Source organism: Tachypleus tridentatus, chromosome 6, assembly GCF_004210375.1.
Source record: "Tachypleus tridentatus isolate NWPU-2018 chromosome 6, ASM421037v1, whole genome shotgun sequence".
NCBI lineage: Eukaryota > Metazoa > Arthropoda > Merostomata > Xiphosura > Limulidae > Tachypleus > Tachypleus tridentatus.
This window is the reverse complement of record NC_134830.1, coordinates 22,895,383-22,922,257: the sequence shown is the minus strand read 5'-3', so window position 1 is coordinate 22,922,257 and position 26,875 is coordinate 22,895,383. Positions and strand designations below refer to the sequence as shown.

Here is a 26,875-nt window from a genome sequence, read left to right as displayed (position 1 = left end):
GACTTTGTCAACTGGTTCTATGACTTGTATTTAGTATGTGGATTCTTTATCATCTATGAGTGTCTTTCAAATACTTTTGAAGATTTATTATTTGGTTGTTTGAGACGTAGGTGAGTATTTGCTTGTATTGTGCATATGTCCAGTTCCTCCTATAAATACAACAGTAACATGTCGAGTGATACTTTGAGGTTATAATATTCTTAGTTTTATGATACGAATAAGCAACAGTCATGAGGAAAATGCCATTGTTACATGTACATATAATGACATGTTTTGTTTTGTTTTCAGTTTGGTATGATACAGATTTAAACAGGTTATAAAGTCATGAGAGAGTTTTCCAGTAAATTTATTGACATTAAAATATAAATTGTTTTAGAACGTTATACTGGGTGTTCAATCCCTATAATTGTTTGAGCTAGATCGAGGCTACATAGTTCAGATTTACTCCGAAATATCTTACAGCTTTGAAAGGTGTGCTTAATCCATATCATTGTCTCAACTAAATCGAGAGCTAATAGTTCGTATTTACACCAGAATGTTTTACAGCGATGTACAGTGTGCCCGATCCCTGTCATTATTTCAACTAAATCAAGGACAGATAGTTCAGATTTACACCAGAATGTTTTACAGCGATGTACAGTGTGCCCGATCCCTGTCATTATTTCAACTAAATCAAGGACAGATAGTTCAGATTTACACCAGAATGTTTTACAGCGATGCACAGTGTGCCCGATCCCTGTCATTATTTCAACTAAATCAAGGACAGATAGTTCAGATTTACACCAGAATGTTTTACAGCGATGTACAGTGTGCCCAATCCCTGACATTTTTTCAACTAAATCAAGAACAGATAGTTCAGATTTACTCTGGAATGTTTTACAGCGATGTACAATGTGCCCGATCCCTGTCATTATTTCAACTAAATCGAGGACAGATAGTTCAGATTTATTCTGGAATGTTTTACAGCGATGTACAATGTGCCCGATCCCTGTTATTATTTCAACTAAATCGAGGACAGATAGTTCAGATTTACTCTGGAATGTTTTACAGCGATGTACAATGTTCCCGATCCCTGTCATTATTTCAACTAAATCGAGGGCAGATAGTTCAGATTTACTCTGGAATGTTTTACAGCGATGTACAGTGTGCCCAATCCCTGTCATTGTTTCAACTAAATCGAAGACAGATAGTTCAGATTTACCTGGAAATGGATATTTGTCAAACCACCTGTTCATTCTTTAGTTCCTAGCTGATTGCTCTCAGATGAATGAGACCACCTGATATCACCATTATAAAAGTGCTATTATCAAGCTTGACATTAACAGCTCTTTATGTAACAAATAAACTCTGATTAGTACAACTCATGAAATTTGCTGCCTACATAAATACTGTAACCGACATAAACAGTGTAACTAAAATAAACACTACTACAGATGTAAACACTGTTGTTGATATAAGCATTGTAACCGGTATAAAAACTGTAAGCAATGTAAATACTGCTATTGATTAAATATTGTAATTTATATGAATATTGATACCGGTATAAATGCTGCTATCGATATAAAACTACCATTTATATAAACACTATTACTGTTATAAGGACTGCTGACAATGCAAATATTATAAACGCTATTTGTATGAACGCTATTACTGATACAAAAACTGTTGACAATGTAAACACTGTTTGTATAAACTATTACTTGTTTAAAAGTGGCTGAGAATATAGACACTGTTGTTGTTGTTGTTTTTGAATTTTGCGCAAAGCTATTCGAGGGCTATCTGTGCTAGCCGTCCCTAATTTAGCAGTGTAAGACTAAAGAGAAGGCAGCTAGTCACCACCACCCACCGCCAACTTTTGGACTACTCTTTTACCAATGAATAATGGGATTGACCGTCACGTTATAACGCCTCCACAGCTGAAAAGGCGAGCATGTTTGGTGCGACGGGGATGCAAATCCGCGCCCTTCAGATTACGAGTCGCACACCTTAACCCACCGAGCCATGCCGGGTCTTAAACACTGTTACTGCTATAAAGACTGTTGCCAATGTAAACACTGTTTAAAGCATTTGTCGCTACATCAGGCTATCTATTGTGTTTATCGAGGGGAATCGAACCTCTGATTTTAACAGAGTCTTATCACTGTCCTAGCGGGAGACTTGTTTCAATGGCCAATGCACTTACTCCTACACGCTGACGCCGAGAATTTTGTGACAAAAACCTGTTACTTTGCACGGTGCAATACATAACATGCTGTAGGTTTCAATAAGTATACCATATACCCTCAAAATAAAAGCTATTTAAATTTTATCACATTACACACAAGCAAAATTCATCAGTTTTCACTCAAAAGAGATATTTCGAGTTAAGAGGAAAACAATTACTCGTATTCCACAACATTGTGTGAGATCATACCATACAAAGCGTAAAAAGTGTAACATAATTATTAATTATTCGACGACATTATGTGAAACCACATCACTCATGGCTTAATCATTTCAATAATATTATTAATTATTCCCTGACATTATGTGAAACCACATTTCATATGGCTTAATGATTTCAATAGTATTATTAATTATTCCATGACATGATGTGAAACCACATCACACATGGCTTAATGATTTCAATAGTGTTATTAATTATTCCCTGACATTATGTGACACCACATCACACATGGCTTAATGATTTCAATAATATTATTAATTATTCAACGACATTATGTGAAACCACATCACACATGGCTTAATCATTTCAATAATATTAATTATTCCCTGACATTATGTGAAACGACATCACACATGGCTGAATCATTTTAATAATATTATTAATTATTCCCTGACATTATGTGAAACTACATCACATATGGCTAAATCATTCCATTAATATTATTAATTATTCCCTGACATTATGTACAGCCACATCACACATGGCTTAATAATTTCAATAATATTATTAATTATTCCCTGATATTATGTAAAACCACATCACACATGGCTTAATCATTTTAGTAATATTATTAATTATTCCCTGACATTATGTGAAACCACATCACACATGACTTAATTATTTCAATAATATTATTAATTATTCCCTGACATTATGTGAAACCACATCACACATGGCTTAATCATTTCAATAATATTATTAATTATTCCCTGACATTGTGTGAAACCACATCACATATGGCTAAATCATTTTAATAATATTATTAATTATTCCCTGATATTATGTACAGCCACATCACATATGGCTAAATCATTCCATTAATATTATTAATTATTCCTGATATTATGTACAGCCACATCACACATGGCTTAATCATTTTAATAATATTATTAATTATTCCCTGACATTATGTACAGCCACATCACACATGGCTTAATCATTTCAATAATATTATTAATTATTCTCTGATATTATGTGAAACCATATCACACATGGCTTAATGATTTCAATAATATTATTAATTATTCAACGACATTATGTGAAACCACATCACATATGGCTAAATCATTCCATTAATATTATTAATTATTCCCTGACATTATGTACAGCCACATCACACATGGCTCAATCATTTCAATAATATTATTAATTATTTCCTGATATTATGTGAAACCACATCACACATGGCTTACTCATTTCAATAATATTATTAATTATTCCCTGACATTATGTGAAACCACATCACACATGGCTTAATGATTTCAATAGTGTTATTAATTATTCCCTGACATTATGTGAAACCACATCACACATGGCTTAATGATTTCAATAATATTATTAATTATTCAACGACATTATGTGAAACCACATCACACATGGCTTAATCATTTCAATAATATTATTAATTATTCCCTGACATTATGTGAAACCACATCACACATGGCTTAATTATTTTAATAATATTATTAATTATTCCCTGACATTATGTGAAACCACATCTCACATTGTTTAATCATTTCAATAATATTATTAATTATTCCCTGACATTATGTGAAACCACATCACACATGGCTTAATGATTTCATTGCGATTGTTTAAACCTTTGTTCTGAGCGTCGCTGCAATTACAACTTTTCTAAAGAATCTTTAACACTATTAATTATAACACATTGTTATTATTCAGAAAGCTTTTGTACTTCATATGAGAAAGTGGTACTTAAGCGCAGTTCAGAGATAGCTAAAAAATCCATCTATCAGTGTCTGAGCACTCATTTCAGACTTGGAACAGAAATGTAGTGTATAAAGTTAGTGTATGATTACGCAAAAATAATATCACTTACCTAACATTTTGAGTATGTTTTCTTTTATAGCAAAGCCACATTAGGATATCTGCTGTGTCCACGGTGGGGAATCGAACCCCTGAATCTAGTGTTGTAAAATCCGAAGACCTACCACTTTCCCTGCGGGGAATAATAATTTGAATTCAAATGTTCTTCAAGCAGAAAGAATATGCGTATTTGGTTGTTATTTGCGTTGTTTATTTTTTCAAGTACAAAGAACATTTTATTTATCGAGTTTTCGTTTTTTTCTGAACTAATCATTAATTATCTCGTCAGACTAATTACAAGCTCGTGCTGTTTTATTAACTTAGTAGTCAATAGCGCATTGCTCTGGTGTTGAAAGGCTCAGCTATTAGACATGAGTAGATACACTATAATTATATTTTATGATGTAGCTTTTTATGAAGGTACCCGGATTTATTGCTAGTTTTACGTCATAAGTAGAGGTCCGGTATGGCCAAGCGTGTTGAGGCGTTCGACTCGTAATCCGAAGGTCGCGGGTTTGAGTCCCCGTCGCACCAAACATGCTCGCCCTTTGAGCCGTGGGGCGTTATAATGTGACGGTCAATCCCACTATTCGTTGGTAAAAGAGTAGCCGAAGAGTTGGCGGTGGGTGGTGATGACTAGCTGCCTTCCTCTAGTCTTACACTGCTAAATTAGGGACGGCTAGCGCAGATAGCCCTCGAATAGCTTTGCGCGAAATTAAAAAACAAACGTCATAAGTACGAATCTGAGATTGAATAAACTTTATTTGGAACTGTACATTTATAGCAAAATATAAGCTCAAAGTTACTCAAAAGCCACCTGCGCTAAATTTAAACTGATAGACTATATAAATGGCAGATATCCAATAGCAGTCAACAATTATAGGACTTCTGGATGTCTGACCGAATAGTGGGATTTATCCGTCACTCCTAACACAGCTCGAAAGTGCAGTAGTGTAACACGAACGTTGAACCTGCAAATCCACGGTCCGGAAATCTTATCACTGGGACAAGCTTATTTATGCAAACAGAACTAATATGTTTTCCACTTTCGTGTTTTTAATCGAAGCTTTAACGAATTTAGTAGAAACAATTTTGTTAAGTACTGATTATAAAAACGATTTCTCGTCTGAGCTCGCCGTCCACCTTTGGGGCTCTGCTAATAATAACATGTAAATTTCATTGTTCAGAAACAGGATGACAGATTTTTGGGTTATTTATTTATTTTCAATTATAATTCGGATCATCGTTTCAGTTTTAACCTGATACAGGTTTTTTTCTAAGGACATTTAGTAATGGGTCCATCAGTTTATAAACAATGTATAATTATTGTACAATTAGTTACAGTTAATATGCAGTTAAAGTGTGTTACAATTTTCGCATACGTTTGAATTGTACGAATTGTTTCATTATTCGCGACCAAACTAAAGAAACGTTTCCTGAACTGTCTTGTTGCTTTCTGTGTACATAAGTTTGTTTTTGAATTTTGTGCAAAGCTACATGAGGGCTATCTGCGCTAGCCGTCTTTTGTTTAGCAGCGTAAGACTACAGGAGAGGCAGTTAATCATCACCACCCACTGCTGGGCTACTCTTTTACTAACGAATAGTGAGATTGATCGGGGTTTTGTAACGCCCCCACGACCGAAAGGGCGAGCATATTTAAGGGGACGGGGATTCGAACCCGCGACTCTCGGATTACGAGTCGAGCGTCTTACCCTCTTGACCATGTGAGACCATGTAAACAAGATTCACAAATCAGCGTTGATTAAAAATTACAGATTGGCATGTACATAAAAGAAAGAACACGATATTAAAAACATGTTGATTTTATATTTAAAGCTACATTAAATTAATTCATCTTGAAACATTCGAGTAAGCTGATTCGAACCAAGGACTAACCACGTATATTCTTAGACTTTAACCTTCAAAATGCGAGAGAAGGCGTGTTTTATTTATTTACATATTTCATTTAAAGAAGGATGGCATTTCGAGTTTGCGCTCTTCGTCAGGTCGTATAGTTTCAACAAGAGCGCATGCGCAGAATTCAACGAATTTGTATGCGCAGTATTTGGAATGCTGAACGTGAAACTTCTGAGCAGTATTATATCTATTACATAAAGTTACAAGTCATGAAAGTGGATATCAATCAAAATTTAAACAGAGAATGTCAAAACCGAAATTATCAGGAAATAAAAGCGTTCATTTAAACCAGGTAGTCTTAGGTTTTCATATTATAAACTCATCTCCTATCGAGCCTTTTCATTTTATGAATGTCTTTTGGAGCAATAATAAGCCCATGAATAAAAAAAAAAATCGTCAACTGTGTGGTTATTCATCAACAAATAGTTTAATTTTCCTTAGAAATTTCATACTCGACGTTCCAAATATTAATATTACACAAACAAGTTCTTTGAACTGTGTGTATGCGCTCACCTTTGTAAAGTGTACGATCAGATGACGAACGCCAGGTCGACACGTTACTTTTATTCAGGTAAAATATGTAAAACCTTGACCATTGTTCAACCTATTGTTTCATTTTAATATTTTCGTCGCCTTATGCGACTTTAAACTATATCTGTTTCCATGTGTTACAAAACAATATGGTCATACGTTTAGGCCTTGTAGGAGCCAACTGCTGTCTAATTCGTATCCTGATCTCACATGACTTGTTTACATACTTGCACGGCGTGCCAGTTTTCCGACCGTACCGAATACTTAATGTTTTAACTTAACAAGATATGCCAATTGACTGCATCCGTCTAAAGTGATTCTCAGCTACTGTTTTATCATATGTTGTTACATATCTACTTCAATGACTGTGGGAAAATTAGTTTTCTCAGCTGTTATTTTTTTCTGTAAGTTAAGGGATTTTTTTAATCATTCTGTTTTTTCATTAAGGTGTCTGATTCTTGTTTAATATTTAACATTCGGTAATTTCAATAATTCAAAATTAAATTTAAAAGGTTATTTGTAAGAAACTTTTGATATTAGTGTATAACAGTAAATTCAGTAAATTCGTCATGCAAAACGAATACGCAAACCAATGTGGCTTTCTTAAATGTTCTTTCAGGGGCTCGGTTCCACCTCGGTAGCTTTGCTATCAGAAAAAACACAAACGCTAATGGTTATTTATGTTGAAAGGTCATTTTTTACGGATTATGGCCATGTCTTAAGAGTAGATTTATGGCATAAAGTTACGTCTACGTGCGTTTGTGTGTCTGACCGTGTAATTGGTTTTGTTAGTGTAGTTAGTGTAGTTTAAGTGCCATACTTGAAAATTATAAAATAAGGAAAATACAAGCGAAGGGAACGTAAACTACCTCAAATGTTGCGGATAGTTGTACGTTAATATCAGGTAACACAAAACACTAGTGAACGACTAATTACATTGTAATATCAGGTAACACAAAACACTAGTGAACGACTAATTACATTGTAATATCAGGTAACACAAAACACTAGTGAACGACTAATTACATTGTAATATCAGGTAACACCAAACACTAGTGAACGACTAATTACATTGTAATATCAGGTAACACAAAACACTAGTGAACGACTAATTACATTGTAATATCAGGTAACACAAAACACTAGTGAACGACTAATTACATTGTAATATCAAACACAAAACACTAGTGAACGACTAATTACATTGTAATATCAGGTAACATTAAATACTAGTGAACGTAATATCTAATTACATTGTAATATCAGGTAACACAAAACACTAGTGAACGACTAATTACATTGTAATATCAGGTAACACCAAACACTAGTGAACGACTAATTACATTGTAATATCAGGTAACACCAAATACTAGTGAACGACTAATTACATAGTAATATCAGGTAACACAAAACACTAGTGAACGACTAATTACATTGTAATATCAGGTAACACAAAACACTAGTGAACGCCTAATTACATTGTACTATCAGGTAACACCATATACTAGTGAACGCCTAATTACATTGTAATATCAGGTAACACCAAACACTAGTGAACGCCTAATTACATTGTAATATCAGGTAACACAAAACACTAGTGAACGACTAATTACATTGTAATATCAGGTAACACACAAATACTAGTGAACGACTAATTACATTGTAATATCAGGTAACACCAAATACTAGTGAACGACTAATTACATTGTAATATCAGGTAACACCAAATACTAGTGAACGACTAATTACATTGTAATATCAGGTAACACCAAATACTAGTGAACGACTAATTACATTGTAATATCAGGTAACACCAAATACTAGTGAACGACTAATTACATTGTAATATCAGGTAACACAAAACACTAGTGAACGACTAATTACATTGTAATATCAGGTAACACAAAACACTAGTGAACGACTAATTACATTGTAATATCAGGTAACACCAAATACTAGTGAACGACTAATTACATTGTAATATCAGGTAACACCAAATACTAGTGAACGACTAATTACATTGTAATATCAGGTAACACCAAACACTAGTGAACGACTAATTACATTGTAATATCAGGTAACACCAAATACTAGTGAACGACTAATTACATTGTAATATCAGGTAACACCAAATACTAGTGAACGACTAATTACATTGTAATATCAGGTAACACCAAATACTAGTGAACGACTAATTACATTGTAATATCAGGTAACACCAAATACTAGTGAACGACTAATTACATTGCAATATCAGGTAACACCAAATACTAGTGAACGACTAATTACATTGTAATATCAGGTAACACCAAACACTAGTGAACGACTAATTACATTGTAATATCAGGTAACACCAAATACTTGTGAACGACTAATTACATTGTAATATCAGGTAACACCAAATACTAGTGAACGACTAATTACATTGTAATATCAGGTAACACCAAACACTAGTGAACGACTAATTACATTGTAATATCAGGTAACACCAAATACTAGTGAACGACTAATTACATTGTAATATCAGGTAACACAAAACACTAGTGAACGACTAATTACATTGTAATATCAGGTAACACAAAACACTAGTGAACGACTAATTACATTGTACTATCAGGTAACACCAAATACTAGTGAACGACTAATTACATTGTAATATCAGGTAACACTAAATACTAGTGAACGACTAATTACATTGTAATATCAGGTAACACCAAATACTAGTGAACGACTAATTACATTGTAATATCAGGTAACACCAAACACTAGTGAACGACTAATTACATTGTAATATCAGGTAACACCAAATACTAGTGAACGACTAATGACATTGTAATATCAGATAACACCAAATACTAGTGAACGACTAATTACATTGTAATATCAGATAACACCAAATACTAGTGAACGACTAATTACATTGTAATATCAGGTAACACCAAATACTAGTGAACGACTAATTACATTGTAATATCAGGTAACACCAAACACTAGTGAACGACTAATTACATTGTAATACCAGGTAATATAGAGCATTAGTGAACAACTAGTTTTGTACTAATATCACATAACACAGTATACTAGTGTTATTTTTGGCAATGTACAACACTAGTGAACGACTAATTACATTGTAATATCAGGTAACACCAAATACTAGTGAACGACTAATTACATTGTAATATCAGGTAACACCAAATACTAGTGAACGACTAATTACATTGTAATATCAGGTAACACAAAATACTAGTGAACGACTAATGACATTGTAATATCAGGTAACACCAAACACTAGTGAACGACTAATTACATTGTAATATCAGATAACACCAAATACTAGTGAACGACTAATTACATTGTAATATCAGGTAACACTAAATACTAGTGAACGACTAATTACATTGTAATATCAGGTAACACCAAATACTAGTGAACGACTAATTACATTGTAATATCAGGTAATATAGAGCATTAGTGAACAACTAGTTTTGTACTAATATCACATAACACAGTATACTAGTGTTATTTTTGGCAATGTACAACACTAGTGAATGACTAATTTGATATTATTCAGAATAGGGTAGCTATTCTAGAGCAGAGATAATAGAATTAACGTTGTGTTAGCAAGTTAAGAAAGGAATGTTTGTTTGTAATTAAACACAAAGGTATACAACAAGCTATCTCTGCTCTTCTTATTAAGATTAACCGGTTGCGAGGTTTGTAAGTCCGCTGACATGCCGATGTGCTGCTAGGTGATAACTGAGTCATGTGACAATGATATTCTATAAGTAACTAAGGTCTACATTATGACTGGTTCACGAACTCGTTTGTTCTGCTTGATGTACTTGAATAACATTTTGAAATTTATTATTATATTTATTATTAAAACAATTCTGTTTTCAAACGAATGCACAATTATTTTCAGAGAGAGATCAACGAACAGGATTGTTTACTAGATCGGTCAGCGGCTGCATTGTTTATAGGTCACAGACAGGATACATTATTTAAGAGTCACACACTCATAAACCAAAAAAATAAAACATTTCAAGTTATGTTTAAAGACAATAAATGTTCTTTTTGGAAGAGGTTATAGTGGTTGGAAAATTAAATAAGCCATCGTTATAAAACAGATAACCCTTCGCAATGTTTCATGCACACTCTATGTTCAAGCTTCATCAACAGAAGGAAAATAATAACAGAACAAAACTATTCTGAAAATATATATTTGTCCTGCGAGGTTTTTTACCTGCCCTGTCGTATTTTTTTGTTTTTATCATTATTTTGAAGTGATATTTTGGGATCCGTAATAAATCCCTCATTTATAGCCCCCAGTGGCTCAGCAGAATGTCTGCGGACTTACAACACTAAAACCGAGTTTCACGGTTTTTGTTAATTAAAAAACAAAAAACACTAGTGAACGACTAGTGAATACTAGTTTAACACTATGAATAGTGTTAAATAAGCCCGTTCCATTGGCTGTGGTTTCGCTAGATAATATTATCTACTTGTGTGCTTTTGTTACACGAGAGCACAGATGGTAGCTTTGTGCTTAATTCGAAACAATGACAACAGCCCTCATTTATAAACGAAGAAAAATTACAGAATGTATATGTAGATAAGTCACCCATATTTTTTAACACACTGCTTACATGTGCTTATGAAATACAAATAAACCAATCTTCTCTACATCTTATCAGTGTCGCTTTAAAGGTGCGCTTAATGTTCTTGTATCTCGCTTATTTTTTCGCAGTTTCTTTTCAGATAAAATTAAATTATTTTTGCCCAATGGATTGTCGACATTTCATAAAATGTATTAAGCCACTCATATATTAATTGTAATTCCATGAAATAAACTCTTTGTTTTTCCTTGTTTTCCTGACCCTGCGGGAAATAATAGACGGTGATACTTGTTCACAGCATGCTCAGAAAACCAGCAACCATATACTACGTTTCAACATTCGTACTTAACAGTAGATTATCTTGTATTTTACTCGCTAGTTATAAAACGAAAGTCTTTCATAATCATCTTTATAATTACAGCTTCATTTTTAAAATACGTAAACCGAACGTTGTTTATTACTTTTCTAGCTGGTGTACGCGTAATAAAGACGTGTTTCATTTGGTTTGTTTTGAATTTCGCGCAAAGCTACACGAGGGCTATGTGCGCTTTTTGATATAGTAAAAGACACGTATCTTGTTTGTGTTTTTCTTATACCAAAGCTACATCGGGCTATTCGCTGAGCCCACCGAGGGAAATCGAAGTTTCTTGTTACTTGATTGAACAAGGCTGTACCCCTTGCTTCAGTAAAATGAATAGTGTTATTCAGTTGGATGAATGTAAAAATACTAAATATATTATCTATGGTTTGTTATCCAGAAGGAATCTAACTCCTATTTCAGAGTTTAAGTCCGTAAACTCACTACTGACCCACTGGGAGATAACCACAGTGTTATGAACAAGCGAACTAACTAAAGTTGGCTGTCAGTGTTACCGTCAACGATTGTTTATGACTGATCGTATTACAACTCGTAAGATAATCTTGTTAGCGAAGCCTTTACATACTCGACTCGTAATCAGAGGGTCGTGGGTTCGAATCCCCGTCACACCAAACATGCTTGTCCTTTCAGCCGCGAGGGCGTTATAATGTGACGGTCAATACCACTATTTGTTGGTAAAAGAGTAGCCCAAGAGTTGGTGGTGGGTGGTGATGACTAGCTGTCTTCCCTCTAGTCTTACACTGCTAAATTAGGAACTGCTAGCGCAGATAACCCTAGTGTAGCTTTGCGCGTATTTCAAAAGCAAACAAACAAACCTGTATATACCGTAATTTCATCGGAAACGAGCAAAAAGATGCGACAAATTAGTAAACAAAAATCATTCGTTGCTATAAACGTATTTAACAGTATTGACTTCTCATCGAGTAGAACTAATTAATAACACACATAGACCACAAATACTTTTCTCGTTGGCAGATTATTTGATGTTTCAAGCACAAAACCATTGACTCTCTGTGTCGTATTTACCACGGTTTGTAGTGTTATAATCTATTAGACTTATTACTGTGTTACTACGACTGTTATGTCATAAACCAAAACGTTTAAGTGTAATAAATGAGATATTATATATGTTTTTCAACGAGTTTTATTGGTTTATTTTACAGAACAAGATTTTCTCTACTTCCGTGATAAAACGAATGCTACTTATCTATACATAGAAACTGTGAACATCCTTAACAGACCTTTTCGCCTGTGATAAAAATATTCTGATTAACCATACACACAATAATTCTAATTAACCATATACACTATATCTTTACTTCAATGTAGCAGTAATTATCAGAAAGGGTCTGTACGCGAGCTAAATGAGCGTGTGTGTTTTTCTTAAAACTAAGCCACATCAGGCTAAGTCTACCGAGGGGAATCTAACCCCTGATTTTAGCGTTGTAAATCCGTAGAGTTACTGCTGTATCAGCGGAGAACCAAGCTAAAGGAAGAACAGTTTCTAGGTTAAGGAAATCAAATTATACTATATATAGAACGAGATATAAACTATTTAAAAATAAGCCAATGAAGTTGAATTATTGGTATAAGAATACCTTTAACTTCAGATAGGTCGATGATAAAATTAGCAAGCATTAAACCAAATCTGTTCCAATACCGCTTCTGAACGTAACTAAATCTCTTCACAAGAAGTTTAAACAATTCAAATGAGCATGTATTTGATACATGGACATATTTGCTCTGTGTAAAGAATGTATAGACTATTATACAGCTATGAACAAGTCTTGTCATCAAAAACTATAACGTAAAGTACTACAACAGTTTTAAAACAACCGCTGTTGCTCAGACCTTAAACGAATTATATCATGCTGAATAAAGGATTACCTTCCGAAAATTCCTCTCAGGTTTGAAGTGGTATGTTTCATGTTTTCATACATTCAGATTATGATTTTTTGGGTTTTCTTATGGTACCTTAGAGTCTAGTTCTGTTAATTAGAATTTATGTTCCCGCTTGTAACGAATTTACCGATGTACGTTTGTTTTAATATCTGCTCTTGTTTCAGTATAGTTTTCTATTTTTTTTTTGCATTGATGTATTTTCTTGACTGTGTGTTGCGCAACTTTTATCTGTTATCGAACTTTGTAGAAGATTCTTGAGAGCAAGAATCAACAACATATATTTTACGAAAACAATGACGTGTTTTCGAGCATTGTAGGAACTTCGAAAAACTCGGGGGACTCATACAAAAGCTAAGAGACAGAAGATGATTAATATTTGTCAGCTAAAGTCACTTTACTATACACCTCGAAAGCTATAATTCTCATTGACACTTATTAATCGGAAAACTGCAGAATTTGACCAGAAATATTATATATAGATTTTGAACATTACAAACCATTAAACATTAGTGAATTAACTATGAACATTAGTATTTCTACGAGGGCATTAAATATCTCCACTTAAAGTCAGCTGTGTGAGACCAGCCAAGTTAGTTAACTTAAGCGAGATGTGAAAATATGAACTCAGAACTAATTTGTTCTTCGTGGACTTGAATCGTCGATAAAATATTTAGTTCTAGACCAGTTATAACAATCAGTATTATTTGTGAGTTTGTAAAACTGCTGTATATAAACAATCGCGATAACCGTTATTATAAATTGTATTGTTTATTAAAATATATTTGTATTAAAAAATTAAAATTACGTGTATCAATCTTGTTGGCAAATAACATAAATTTAATACATATTAACATTTAATTAACTTCTGAGTTAAAATTCAGAATTTCGGTTATTTGAAATATTAATACGTAACGTAACGGGCCCGGCATGGCCAAGCGTGTTAAGGCGTGCGACTCGTAATCTGAGGGTCGTGGGTTTGCATCCCTGTCGCTCCAAACATGCTCGCCTTTTCACACGTGAGGGCATTATAATGTGACGGTCAATCCCACTATTCGTTGGTAAAAGAGTAGCCCAAGAGTTGGCGGTGGGAGGTGATGACTAGCTGCCTTCCCTCTCGTCTTACACTGCTAAATTAGGGACGGCTAGCACAGATAGCCCTCGAGTAGCTTTGTGCGAAATTCAAAAAACAAACAAACGTAACGTACGTAGTATAATAAATCTGACTCGTCTGAAATAAAGAATAATACGTAACACGCTTTTTAAATGCTTGTATATGACAATGTAACCTGTTTACTTTTATGGTTGTCAGGATGAAAGTTTATACCATATTGATTAACAATACTTCTTACCTTTAGCCCAGTAATGGGAGAAGTAAGAAAGGAAAAGTAAGACTTAACAATATGTGGCTGAGCTAACACACTATAGAGGTGTGGCATGTCCAGGTGGTTAAATATCTTGACTCACACTTTGAGGGTCGAGAGTTCTAATCCATGTCCCACCACACATGTTCGCCCTTTCAGGGGTGGGGGCTATAATGTGATTCAGTGATGTCGAGAAACCCAATTGTTGAGAAATTTTATATGCAAAAACGGCTCGTTTGGGTTGAGAAAATATTTTACATAGAAGAGCGAACAACGTTTCACAGAGAAATTAAAGAGTGAATAATACTAATAATGCAATGTAAGTTTAATTATGAATTTGGTTTTGAAAATCGTTTCAGAGACATAAGAATGGACAGAGATTGGCGTCACCTATTGATACAGCATTTAATAGTGTTATCCAGTAACCTTATTTAACTTCCCCGTTTCTCTAAGATGTACACGGTTTCTCTCCATTTGTCAGTTTAATGTCTTCAAGAGAGTTTCCAGGAATGTTAAAGTGTTTTGGAACCGGAAGTTCTTTGTTTATTTTGATTGTTGACTTGTAGTTACTAAACTTTTTCCGTAAGAATGTTTTTGTTTGATCCAAATAATAGAAATTGCATTTTAGACATTGGATTAAATAAATAACGTTTTTTTTTTTTTTGCGGAGCAGGTTAGAGATTTAGTGATTTTGAACTGCTTTTGTTTGTCTTTTTTCGAAAATTTGCCTGTTTTTGCATGAACTTACAGGTATGGTATACTTTGCTTTTGGAAGGAAGACTTCCGCCAGTCGACTTTAACGTGAACTGAGTGCGATTGCAAAGTTTTATTTTTCTTAAACGAAACGGCAGACACTTCCGTGAAAATGGATTTTAGTCGATCATTAAGTTGAAGGAAGTAAAATTCTTTTTTTTTTTAGCATTGTTATTACTTTTTAATCATATGTATTAACTGGTGGAACACTAGAAGAATTAGTTTTGGGCAATTGTTTCAAGAGAGATTCACGTTGTATGTTGTCAGGTTTGACTAGTTGTTGGATGATAGCGTGTTTTTTTTAACTTCTTTCAGTGACGGTCATAATTCATAGTGTCAGAGCACATCTTAAAATCTATGTGCTTTATTTAGTGTTATATTTTGTTTGTTGTGTGTAAGAGTACAGCTCTCATCATGCGAATGTTGTGCTTTATTTGTTAGTTTTCGGTACAAATTTTTCCGTAGAACATCATCTTTTAAAGTTAAGTTTACATCCAAAAAACTTTTTGGGTATCGAAGTAGTCTAGAGTGAGAACTATTGAAGGTCTGAGCATGTCCATACACATACCTCTGTCTTTGGTTTTAATATATAATTCATTAAATCCAAAAACATTAAGTGTAAGTACTAGTTCAACTAAATCTATAGTAGTTTGAATGCTAGGTTTGGCTACTTTTATAAAGAAAATTCGAGTGCTTTTAGGCATTCGTCTTGGAGAAGGTATGTTTATAGAGAAACAAGATCCACAATACAGAGAATAGTGTTTGGAGGAACTTTTTCCGATGATGTTAATGTCAGAATTCTGAGTTCAATACTGAAGTTCGTAGTTATTGACTAAATGCCCGAGTTGTAACAGTTTCTTTTGTGTCAAAAGAGAGATGTACAGAAAAGTTTATTTTATTGTCTCATAATAACTCAGAGCGCGGATTGGTACTACAACAGAATCGTGAATATTGGATATGGAGAATCAGGTTGGAAGCAGCGCAGTCCTACAAAATACTTCCCGCAGTTTAAGCGCTAAATGCATTACAAATATAACAGAATGGATTAGTAGGTGTTACGACATTGTGGAGTGGTTGTTTTACCTCTGGTCAGTAGTTCAAAATTAGGGACAGACGGCCCCAGTGGCTATGTCATGAATACGATATTTTTGATAGCTTAAACCACCACAGCTTAACAGATAGGCCCGGCATGGCCAAGTGGGTTAAGACATGCGACTCGTAATCTGTGGGTCGCGGGCTCGAGTCCCCGTCGCACCAAACATGCTCGCCCTTTCAGCCGTGGGGGCGTTATAATGTGACGGTCTCTCCCACTATTCGTTGGTTAAAGAGTAGCCCAAGAGTTGGCGGTGGGTAGTGATGACTAGTTGCCTTCCTTCTAGTCTTACACTGCTAAATTAGGGACAGCTCGCGCAGATAACCCTCAAGTAGCTTTAAAAATACGAGACATTCTAATCTGAGATTCAGAATGTATCACTGATTTAAATCATTTTCTTGGAATGTCATCTCTAAAGTATTAACCTGGACAACCGTAGATTGAAATACAAGATAGGGAATTTTGTACTAGTGATTTAGATATTGTAGACACCCAATGAAGCAGTGATGAGATTATGGGCTCACAACGATGAAACCTTGGTAGGCTGTAAGATAATCTACGCTCTTTATCAAATAATTTATATTATATATTGTAAGTTAATTTAAATTTGCATTCATAAAGCGTTTAATTTATGCATAGCATAGCAGTTTACAAAGCTACCGGAGCCAGTTTTTGCTGCGTGTACATTTTTGATTGAAGAGTGTTTTTTCTAGTAATTGTTGTGAAAAATGATTGAAGGTCAAAAGGTCAAAGTGTTACAATTTCTTATAAGGTTAATTCTGACTACGAGAATAGTTTAGTCTACTTCTGTGGATGAGCAATGTTACGCTGCAGGTGAGTTATTTAAGATATAATTTTTTTTAGTTAAATTTATTTTCGTTTGAACTCGCACAGTGTACACTTCGTCTGGGTTTGTTCCCTTGTGCTCAGGTAAGATTACAATTCTATCTTAGGATGGCACTGATTTTGTCAAACAACAACCGAAGATAAGTAAACATTATTTGTACTTAGTTTACCTGGTGGTATAGCTTACATGAATACTATCAGCATACCTTCTAGAGCACAAAGTAGAAGTGCAAAACGAAATAAGAGGAGGAAGTGTTTGTTTGTTTGATTTTCTTACAGCAAAGCCACATCGGGCTATCTGCTGAGCTCACCGAGGGGAATCGAACCCCTAATTTTAGCGTTGTAAATCTGTAGACTTACCGCTGTACTAGCGGGGGGGCAGGATGAAGTGTTATCCGGTAATGAAAAGACTGGTACAGCTGCTTATTGTAAAGCAAATAAACAGGTAAGTCCCGAACGATTGAAAGCATCCTTTTAAGGTACATGAATATGAAGTTAAAAGAAAGATTTAGAAAACAGAAGGAAGTCTTCTCGTAATACTTCAAAGGCTGTGGTAAAGAAATATGGAAGAACAATAATGTACGGAGTATTAAATAAAACACAAAAATCTAAATAAAAATAAATGTGTAGCAAGGAATAAAACAACCAGAGCTCTTATCACCCTAGGAAAGAGCGCACTGTCTTTGACAAACAAAAGATACGTTTACCATGGGAGAACCAATTCCTGACAAAAAAAAGAAACCATTCTTAGGAATATTTGAGATAAGTTGCTTCTAATTAGTGAAACTATGAATGAACCAATGCAAGCTGTCAGGAGTAAGCGGAGTTACCAAACTGAGGAAATATTCATTATGCATACATAAGCTTACATGTACACACACACGTATGCACTGTGGGTGTAAAATCTGACACGTGCGTACACCTGTTCATAAACTCTAGTTTTGTCTCTGTTAACCATTTTATTTCCCTTTTTTTGGGGGGGGGGGGGGAGGTTGATCCACTTACCATTTGAATATTTTGCTAGTAATTCATTAGTAATTTATTATGGCCTCAAACAGAACATCAGCACTGGCATCATTTTTATTTTTCCTTACTTCCTTATCCTAATCTATTTACATTTACTTCTATTACATGCTATTTATTTTTGTATCAGTTTTCCTGGACTCGTGCCACAGTCTGACATCAAAGGGTTAACTCTGTCTGGTGCTTACAGGAGTAATTTTTATGCGGTACAAATAATCTGTATACTAGCGCCAACTCATGTGTCGTCACAGTTATACAAAACAGGGAAGAAAGTTAATCCTGTCATGGAATACCTATTGGTTTACAATACTTAAAATTCATTTCCATGAGTTAACTAATGCTGAAATAAAAACAGCTGATAATAACACGTATCTGTATGTTGCGTTACAATAACTACGTGTGCAAACAAACAAGGGCTAAATTCAGCTTAAACCCGTGTCATTTTATACACAGCACACATGAACACTTACGATGTGTACACTTTCCATAAGTGAAGAGAATGCACATCACATACACCCATCCACGTATACATTACTTGCACTTGCATTACGTATTATTATGGTGTACAAACTGACCATATACATACAAAAACCAACACAAATTCATGAATAATGCATAAGATATGACATATTTACTATTATATTGTTGTTTTAATATCGACGTTGGTTTCAGTTAAACGTGTGTTAAGAAATACCTGTATGTGTATTGCAAAATTCCCACCTATTCCCTAAATATGTAGAATAATAGATAATATATATATGTGTGTAAATACCAGATTATTGCCAAATGAAACTTCGAGAATTTCGCCTAACGAGTGTAAAAGGTAGCCATCGCAACGCGTGGAGAGACACGTTTATGTTGTTGTTTTTTGCTATATTTCGGATGCTGTAAACCTCGAAAGATATGACAATGACCATTTCTACGAATATATCGTATAGCTTTAGCTGTGAAAAGCTCATGTGATCAGCGAGAGATAGTTCGTTACCAGTTAAGTGAACTGTACCAATATTAACTCAAAATTAATTCGTTCAACGTGAACCGTCGAATAAATATTTTGTTCCAGAACAAACTGAGGGCACAATATTGTTTTTAAGTTTGTAAAACGTTTGTATATAAATCATTATTTGTAATAACCATTATTATAAATGTATTATTGCTGTATATTAAAATATATATTCGTTTTAATAAAGAAAATTGTATGGATCAATCTTTTTGGCAGATATAAATTTGTACATCTCTACGTTTAACTAAGTTTTGAATTCAGATTTAATTCAGTTTTAGACTATTTTAAATTTAATAATGCCACTTTATATGAAAAAAGGACGTACACAAGTAGAAATATATTTTGAAAAATTGAAAATGTACATAGATATTGGTGCAAAAAAATTAGGAAACAACATAAGAACGGGTAGGGTGTAGTAATACTGTACAGCTTCACAAATTGACAAACATTCGATCCGTGTACATTTAAGTTTTGTGTACAACAAACCAGGTAGACTAAACTTGTCAAACTTAGTTATGCTTATCAAATCGAATTATTAGATGCAACGCATGCAGTATAAAGTCAGTTTATATATGGCATCAAAGAAATCATATATTTGTGTAGACCCATAATTTGTGCATACTTTTTATTTCTTGTTTACAACATGTTTTCTCTTATCTAATGCCCACCGCTAGTACAGCGGTAAGTCTACGGATTTACAACGCTAAAATCAGGGGGGTTCGATTCCTCCTCTATGGGCTCAGCAGATAGGCCGATGTGTCTTTGCTAAAAGAAAACGCAAACACCCTTTTCTAATTGTGTGGTAAAGCAACAGGATTTCTAATATAAGCTTAGAGGTTTCTATATCGACGTCACGGATTCGTTACTACGTATACAAAACTAGAAGGAACGTCGATATACTTTTGCACGTAGCTATAAGTTGTATGACATCATGAATACAGAAAATCAAAATAAGCGTGGACTGGATGTTGGACGTGCTTTCTTCTGGGGTTGTACAGCTGAAGTTTTATAACACCATGCCATCTCGATTTCTCACTTTCTCGTGCACCCATTTTTCCATTATAATTTTTACAATCTTTTTTATACTTGTGTCTGTAAATAGATTAAAAAAACAAATTCTCAGAATTATTTTGTGCTCGATACACAGATTAATGAAGCTCTACCTGATTAGGGGTGAATAAGAAAAGTTCGATCTCTGACTGGAATCTCAGAATTATTTTGTGCTCGATACACAGATTAATGAAGCTCTACCTGATTAGGGTTGAATAAGAAAAGTTCGATCTCTGACTGGAATCTCAGAATTATTTTGTGCTCGATACACAGATTAATGAAGCTCTACCTGATTAGGGTTGAATAAGAAAAGTTCGATCTCTGACTGGAATCTCAGAATTATTTTGTGCTCGATACACAGATTAATGAAGCTCTACCTGATTAGGGTTGAATAAGAAAAGTTCGATCTCTGACTGGAATCTCAGAATTATTTTGTGCTCGATACACAGATTAATGAAGCTCTACCTGATTAGGGTTGAATAAGAAAAGTTCGATCTCTGACTGGAATCTCAGAATTATTTTGTGCTCGATACACAGATTAATGAAGCTCTACCTGATTAGGGTTGAATAAGAAAAGTTCGATCTCTGACTGGAATCTCAGAATTATTTTGTGCTCGATACACAGATTAATGAAGCTCTACCTGATTAGGGTTGAATAAGAAAAGTTCGATCTCTGACTGGAATCTCAGAATTATTTTGTGCTCGATACACAGATTAATGAAGCTCTACCTGATTAGGGTTGAATAAGAAAAGTTCGATCTCTGACTGGAATCTCAGAATTATTTTGTGCTCGATACACAGATTAATGAAGCTCTACCTGATTAGGGTTGAATAAGAAAAGTTCGATCTCTGACTGGAATCTCAGAATTATTTTGTGCTCGATACACAGATTAATGAAGCTCTACCTGATTAGGGTTGAATAAGAAAAGTTCGATCTCTGACTGGAATCTCAGAATTATTTTGTGCTCGATACACAGATTAATGAAGCTCTACCTGATTAGGGTTGAATAAGAAAAGTTCGATCTCTGACTGGAATCGACACAAAAACGAAGATGAGTTATTTCTTCAATATCAGTAAAACATTTTCTTATATCTTAGTGTGTGTGTTTTATTATAGCAAAGCCACATGAGGCTATCTGCTGAGTCCACCGAGGGGAATCGATCCGTTGATTTTAATTGTAAATTCGTAGACTTATATTTCAGCAGGACGAACAAGTAACAACATAAGTTAATCTATAATCAGTGACAGATTAGAGCAGACGTTTAATTTATATGTCTTACATTCATAAGTCTTTTACGCTTACTTAATTTGTTTGATTTTTAATTACTCGAGGGCTATCTGCGCTCGCCGTTCCTAATTTAGCAGTGTAAGACTAGAGGGAAGGCAGCTAGTCAACACCACCCACCGCCAACTCTTGGGCTACTCTTTTACCAACGAATAGTGGGATTGACCATCACATCATAACGTACCCACTGCTGAAAGGGCGAGTATGTTTGGTGCGACGGGGAATCGAACACGCGACCCTCATATTACGAGTCGAATGCCTTAGCCCACCTGGCCATGCCGGGCCCTGCTTGCTTAATATTTTTTTTATTTGTCAGAATTTGGTGCCCTTCAGCTTATATAGTTTTTCATCAATAATCTAGCACAAACACTCTGCTATTCATGGTTTAAGACTGACTACAGAAGTTATTGGAATTGAAATATTTTACAAGTAGTATAAAGAATAATTATGGCTAGTATTTGTTTTTAAACATAAAGTTATACAATATGTGCTGTGACTACTGCGGATACTAAACCCCGATTTTTAATGTTGTATGCTCTCAAGCTCACCATGGGGCCACTGAGAGGGGTAAGTTAATATAAAAAATATATTTTATAGACATTTATTAAACATTATCGAAAATACAATAAATGTTTTGCCTTCCCTCTAGTCTTACAATGCTAAATTAGGGACGGCTAGCGCAGATAGCCCTAGTGTTACTTTGTGCGAAATTCAAAAAACAAACAAACGATATAAGAAAAAAACAACTTGTGATTCTTTAAGCCATTTTGCATTGAAATCTCAAGAGAATTTAACCTCCTTGTTACAGTTGGTCAAAGGCGGTAGAATATTTTCGTATTAGCATATTAAACTTATTCGAACGTAACGTTATGCTAACTTAGAAAAAAAATTGTGTTATCTAGCTGTAATAAGGTAGTGATAAAACAAAAAAAAAAAAACAACCAATTATTTACTAGGCGGAAAATATTACTTAATCTGTGAGAAATTATTTATTTCTTGGTTTGTTTTGAATTTCGCGCAAAGCTACACGAGGGCTATCTGCGTTAGCCGTCCCTAATTTAACAGTGTAAGACTAGAGGGAAGGCAGCTAGTCATCACTACCCACCGCCAACTCTTGGGCTACTCTTTTACCAACTAATAGTGGAATTGACCGTAACATTATAACGCCCCATGGTTGAAAGAGCAAGCATGTTTGGTGCGACCAGGATTCGAACTCGCAACCATCGGATTACGAATCGAACGCCTTAACGGGTCATTCACGGGCGAATCTTGAACGTTTTAGACTGCTTTCTCAGTTTTTATTACTTTAAATCGAAGACTTCACATTTAATTCTTTTGTGAAAATTTGGGCATTCTACGATTGTAGAAACCAACTGAATAATTTAAACTGTATATATATATATATATACACACATAGAGAGACAGAGAATATTAATATTGAAGACTTAAGTTAAATGAAATCAAATCACAAGTAAGGACTGCGTTAAAAACAACAACTCCAAACCTCTGACTAATTACATAAACTTGTTGTAACTTAAAAAACAAGCCGAAACAAAAATAAAGTCATGTTTTTGTGTAGAATAAACTATATATATATCTTGAAATGGAAAATATTTATAATTTTCGATGCAGATGTCAATAATGGAATAGTTTTTTGTTATATAGCGCACGATGACTCTTTCATTTAATTTTAGTTTCGGAAACTGCAAATCAAGTTTCCTTCCCATTAAAAAGAAAGAAGGTAATTACTTCAGTATTCTTATATTGTTCGAAAGCCTAGAACTAACTGGTTTTTAACAAGTTAGGAAAACTTCAAAAGATAGAAAATATATATCCCATATAAGCCTTCTTCAAAATAATTTTAGAAACATATATTTTTGTATGATGTTAAACAAAAGATATACCATTGACTATTTATGGTATGTCCACTAGATGTATTCAAACTTGATGTATTTATTTATAAGTCTTCAGATGTATAACTAAGTCATTGAAGAGCAGGGGCAAATTTACAGTTATAATCTTACAACATTTTGGGGCGCGACTCGTAATCCGAGGGTCGCGGGTTCGCGCCCGCGTCGCGCTAAACATGCTTACCCTCCCAGCCGTGGGGGCGTTATAATGTGACGGTCAATCCCACTATTCGTTGGTAAAAGAGTAGCCCAAGAGTTGGCGGTGGGTGGTGATGACTAGCTGCCTTCCCTCTAGTCTTACACTGCTAAATTAGGGACGGCTAGCACAGATAGCCCTCGAGTAACTTTGTGCGAAATTTCAGAACAAACAATTGACTTCTAGTATTCTATAAAATTTAATGAAGCTTCAATAGTCAAACGTTTGGTGAAAGAGTTAATGATTTTCTTTAAATTAATTGGTGAATAAAATTAAGTTATTATAAATATTTGGCCCGGCATGGGCAAGCGTGTTAAGGCGTTCGACTCCTCATCTGAGGTTCGCGGGTTAGAATCCCGTTCGCACCAAACATGCTCGCCCTTTCAGCCGTGGGGACGTTATAACGTCACGGTCAATCCCACTGTTCATGGGTAAAAGAGTAGCCCAAGAGTTGGCGGTGGGTGGTGATGACTAGCTGCCTTCCCTCTAGTCTTACACTGCTAAATTATGGACGGCTAGCACAGATAGCCCTCGAGTAGCTTTGTGCGAAATTCCAAAACAAACAAACAAACAAACAATACAACATTTTGTTTTGTTTGCAGATGGTGGTGATTGCCTTTTATTCTAGTGTGGTTACGTTAGTTGTTACCCCTCACCCGCTGGGGACAGCGATAAGGCTACGGATTTTCAGCGCTATAATCAGGGTTTTATTCCCCTCGGTGGACACAGTATATAGCCCGATGTGTCTCTGGTATAAGAAAAACATACAAACTGTTTCTCTGTTCGTCTGTATATAAACATATATGCATACGGGAAGTGAAACTTTTTAATCTTGTGCACGAAAATGAATAAATAAAACATCATAGTATTTATTTAGACGTTCGAGTGCTACTAAAAGAAACTCAATACAAAATATGCTTTATTCTCTATTATTATACTGTCGAATAATATCATTTTCAAACCTGAATAAAATATCTTATTTTAAAATAGTTTGAACTATTGTCATTCATTCAGTAATCTCTTTCTCTGTTAAAAACACATCAACACACCTGTAATCTTCTCAGATTTATACACAAACACCCGGTGTCTCCTTTACTTATGTTACATACAGTTCATGGAAACGTTTGTTTAGTAGTTTACTGAGAGGTCCACAGTTCAGAAATAAACGAAAAAAATTATCTGAAAGTACGTAAAGAGGAAAACCTACACTTAGAAAAAAAACAACCGGAAAATGTAACGTGTGATGCTTAGAATATTCATTATGTAAGGTTGGCACTCGTTCACTACATATGATATGGTTGATAGTGGTTCATTACGTTCCTTACAAAAAAATCATTGGTACCTTTTTCATCACTAAGCGTTTAGTTTAACAACCTCTGTCTGCTGATCATAGGCAACTTAAATATGTCTGTGTAATACTATTCGTCAGTCACTGCTCTCACTTGGACTTCATCTGGATACCAAAATACGTTTAGTATCCTAATTATATAGTTATGACTCAAACTATATTTTGATTGGTTAGAGTTTCTGCCAAGGACCAGTCGAAAATACTCGGAATCTCTTTTTTCTTCATTCTTTCTTACAAACAGGACGAATAAATTGCTAAAACTTATTTAAATAGATTTGTTTTCGGTCAATTACATTGAGAGAACTAACATAAGCGAACTTGCCCTACTTTTATTCAGCCTTACGTTTATGGTTCAGACTTTTGACTGGAGAGAAACTTGTGACGTAGGATGTTACGTGTTACATTCCTAAAAGAATGTGTAGTGATCCAGGAAGAGAGGCACGGTTGAAACTTATTTAATGTGAATGTGTACACTACTTTATCTGAAGAAGGCAGCTAAAGAGTAGAGAAACATAATGCTATCTATTAGAAAGATCACAGTTTTCATAATGCATCAGCTTCGTCCTGTTATTCATAAAATGTATGACACAATATTAACCAAAACTGTTAGTCGCACTTCTACATACAAAATCCTGCGTGTTTCACAAATGTATTTAGTGTATTTAAGAAATTAAATATTTTGTTTTTTATATTTTCCAGAAGACTTCTGCATACAAAATCTCCTTATCTTATTCGGCCTTGTGAAGCTACGTTACTACTTCATGCAATAAAGATTCTGGCTTTACTTCTTCTACTTGCTTTGTTTATTGGCAATCATCCTGGTTTGGAGCACATCGAACTGCAGCATCACACAAGAGCAACCACATACAGGTAAGAATGAAGAGCAAGATAAATCTATAGTAACAATATCATAAAACATGTACAAACACATACATATACGTTATTAGTTTCCGAAACATATAACATTATCAACATAAGTTTCTATTAAATGGAAATTAAGTTTATCCTAATATAGCAGAAAACATAGAAACAAATCTGCAGTAACTATCAGATTTCTTTTAAAGTTAGTGCTTTGATTTTGTATTGTTTATAAAAGTTATGTTCGATCGTACAAGTTACCGAGTGTGAAGTTTCGCATTTTAATTTTAACAGTATCATTCCAGTATGTATAATTTACTTGAATGTTTTGTATATTATATTTCTAAAAAAAAGTGGTAAAATTTATTATTACCTTATTGTTTTGGGTCTAATCAAGACATCTGTTTATCAAATTTGACTTCCAACGAGAATACTCACTGATACGAAACATATACCTAAATTATTTTACGAACATGTTTTGTCGCAGTTTTAGAATAAGTAACAGACAATGAAATATATATTTATTGCAT

The 26,875-nt window shown here is 34.4% G+C and overlaps 1 protein-coding gene across 3 annotated transcripts in view; it reads left to right on the top strand.

The window, feature by feature from the left end:
- LOC143254500 (uncharacterized) overlaps positions 1-26,875 on the top strand; it is a 42,122-nt gene that overhangs the window by 1,162 nt on the left and 14,085 nt on the right. Inside the window, exons 1-2 of one of the 3 annotated variants that reach the window (XM_076509674.1) lie at positions 25,933-26,067; positions 26,187-26,357. In XM_076509674.1, coding sequence (XP_076365789.1) covers positions 26,003-26,067; positions 26,187-26,357 — 236 coding nt within the window. In that variant the 5' untranslated portion in view covers positions 25,933-26,002. Of the gene's footprint in view, positions 1-25,932; positions 26,068-26,186; positions 26,358-26,875 lie in introns of those variants that run through there. The other 2 variants (XM_076509676.1, XM_076509675.1) reach the window with 2 other exon arrangements.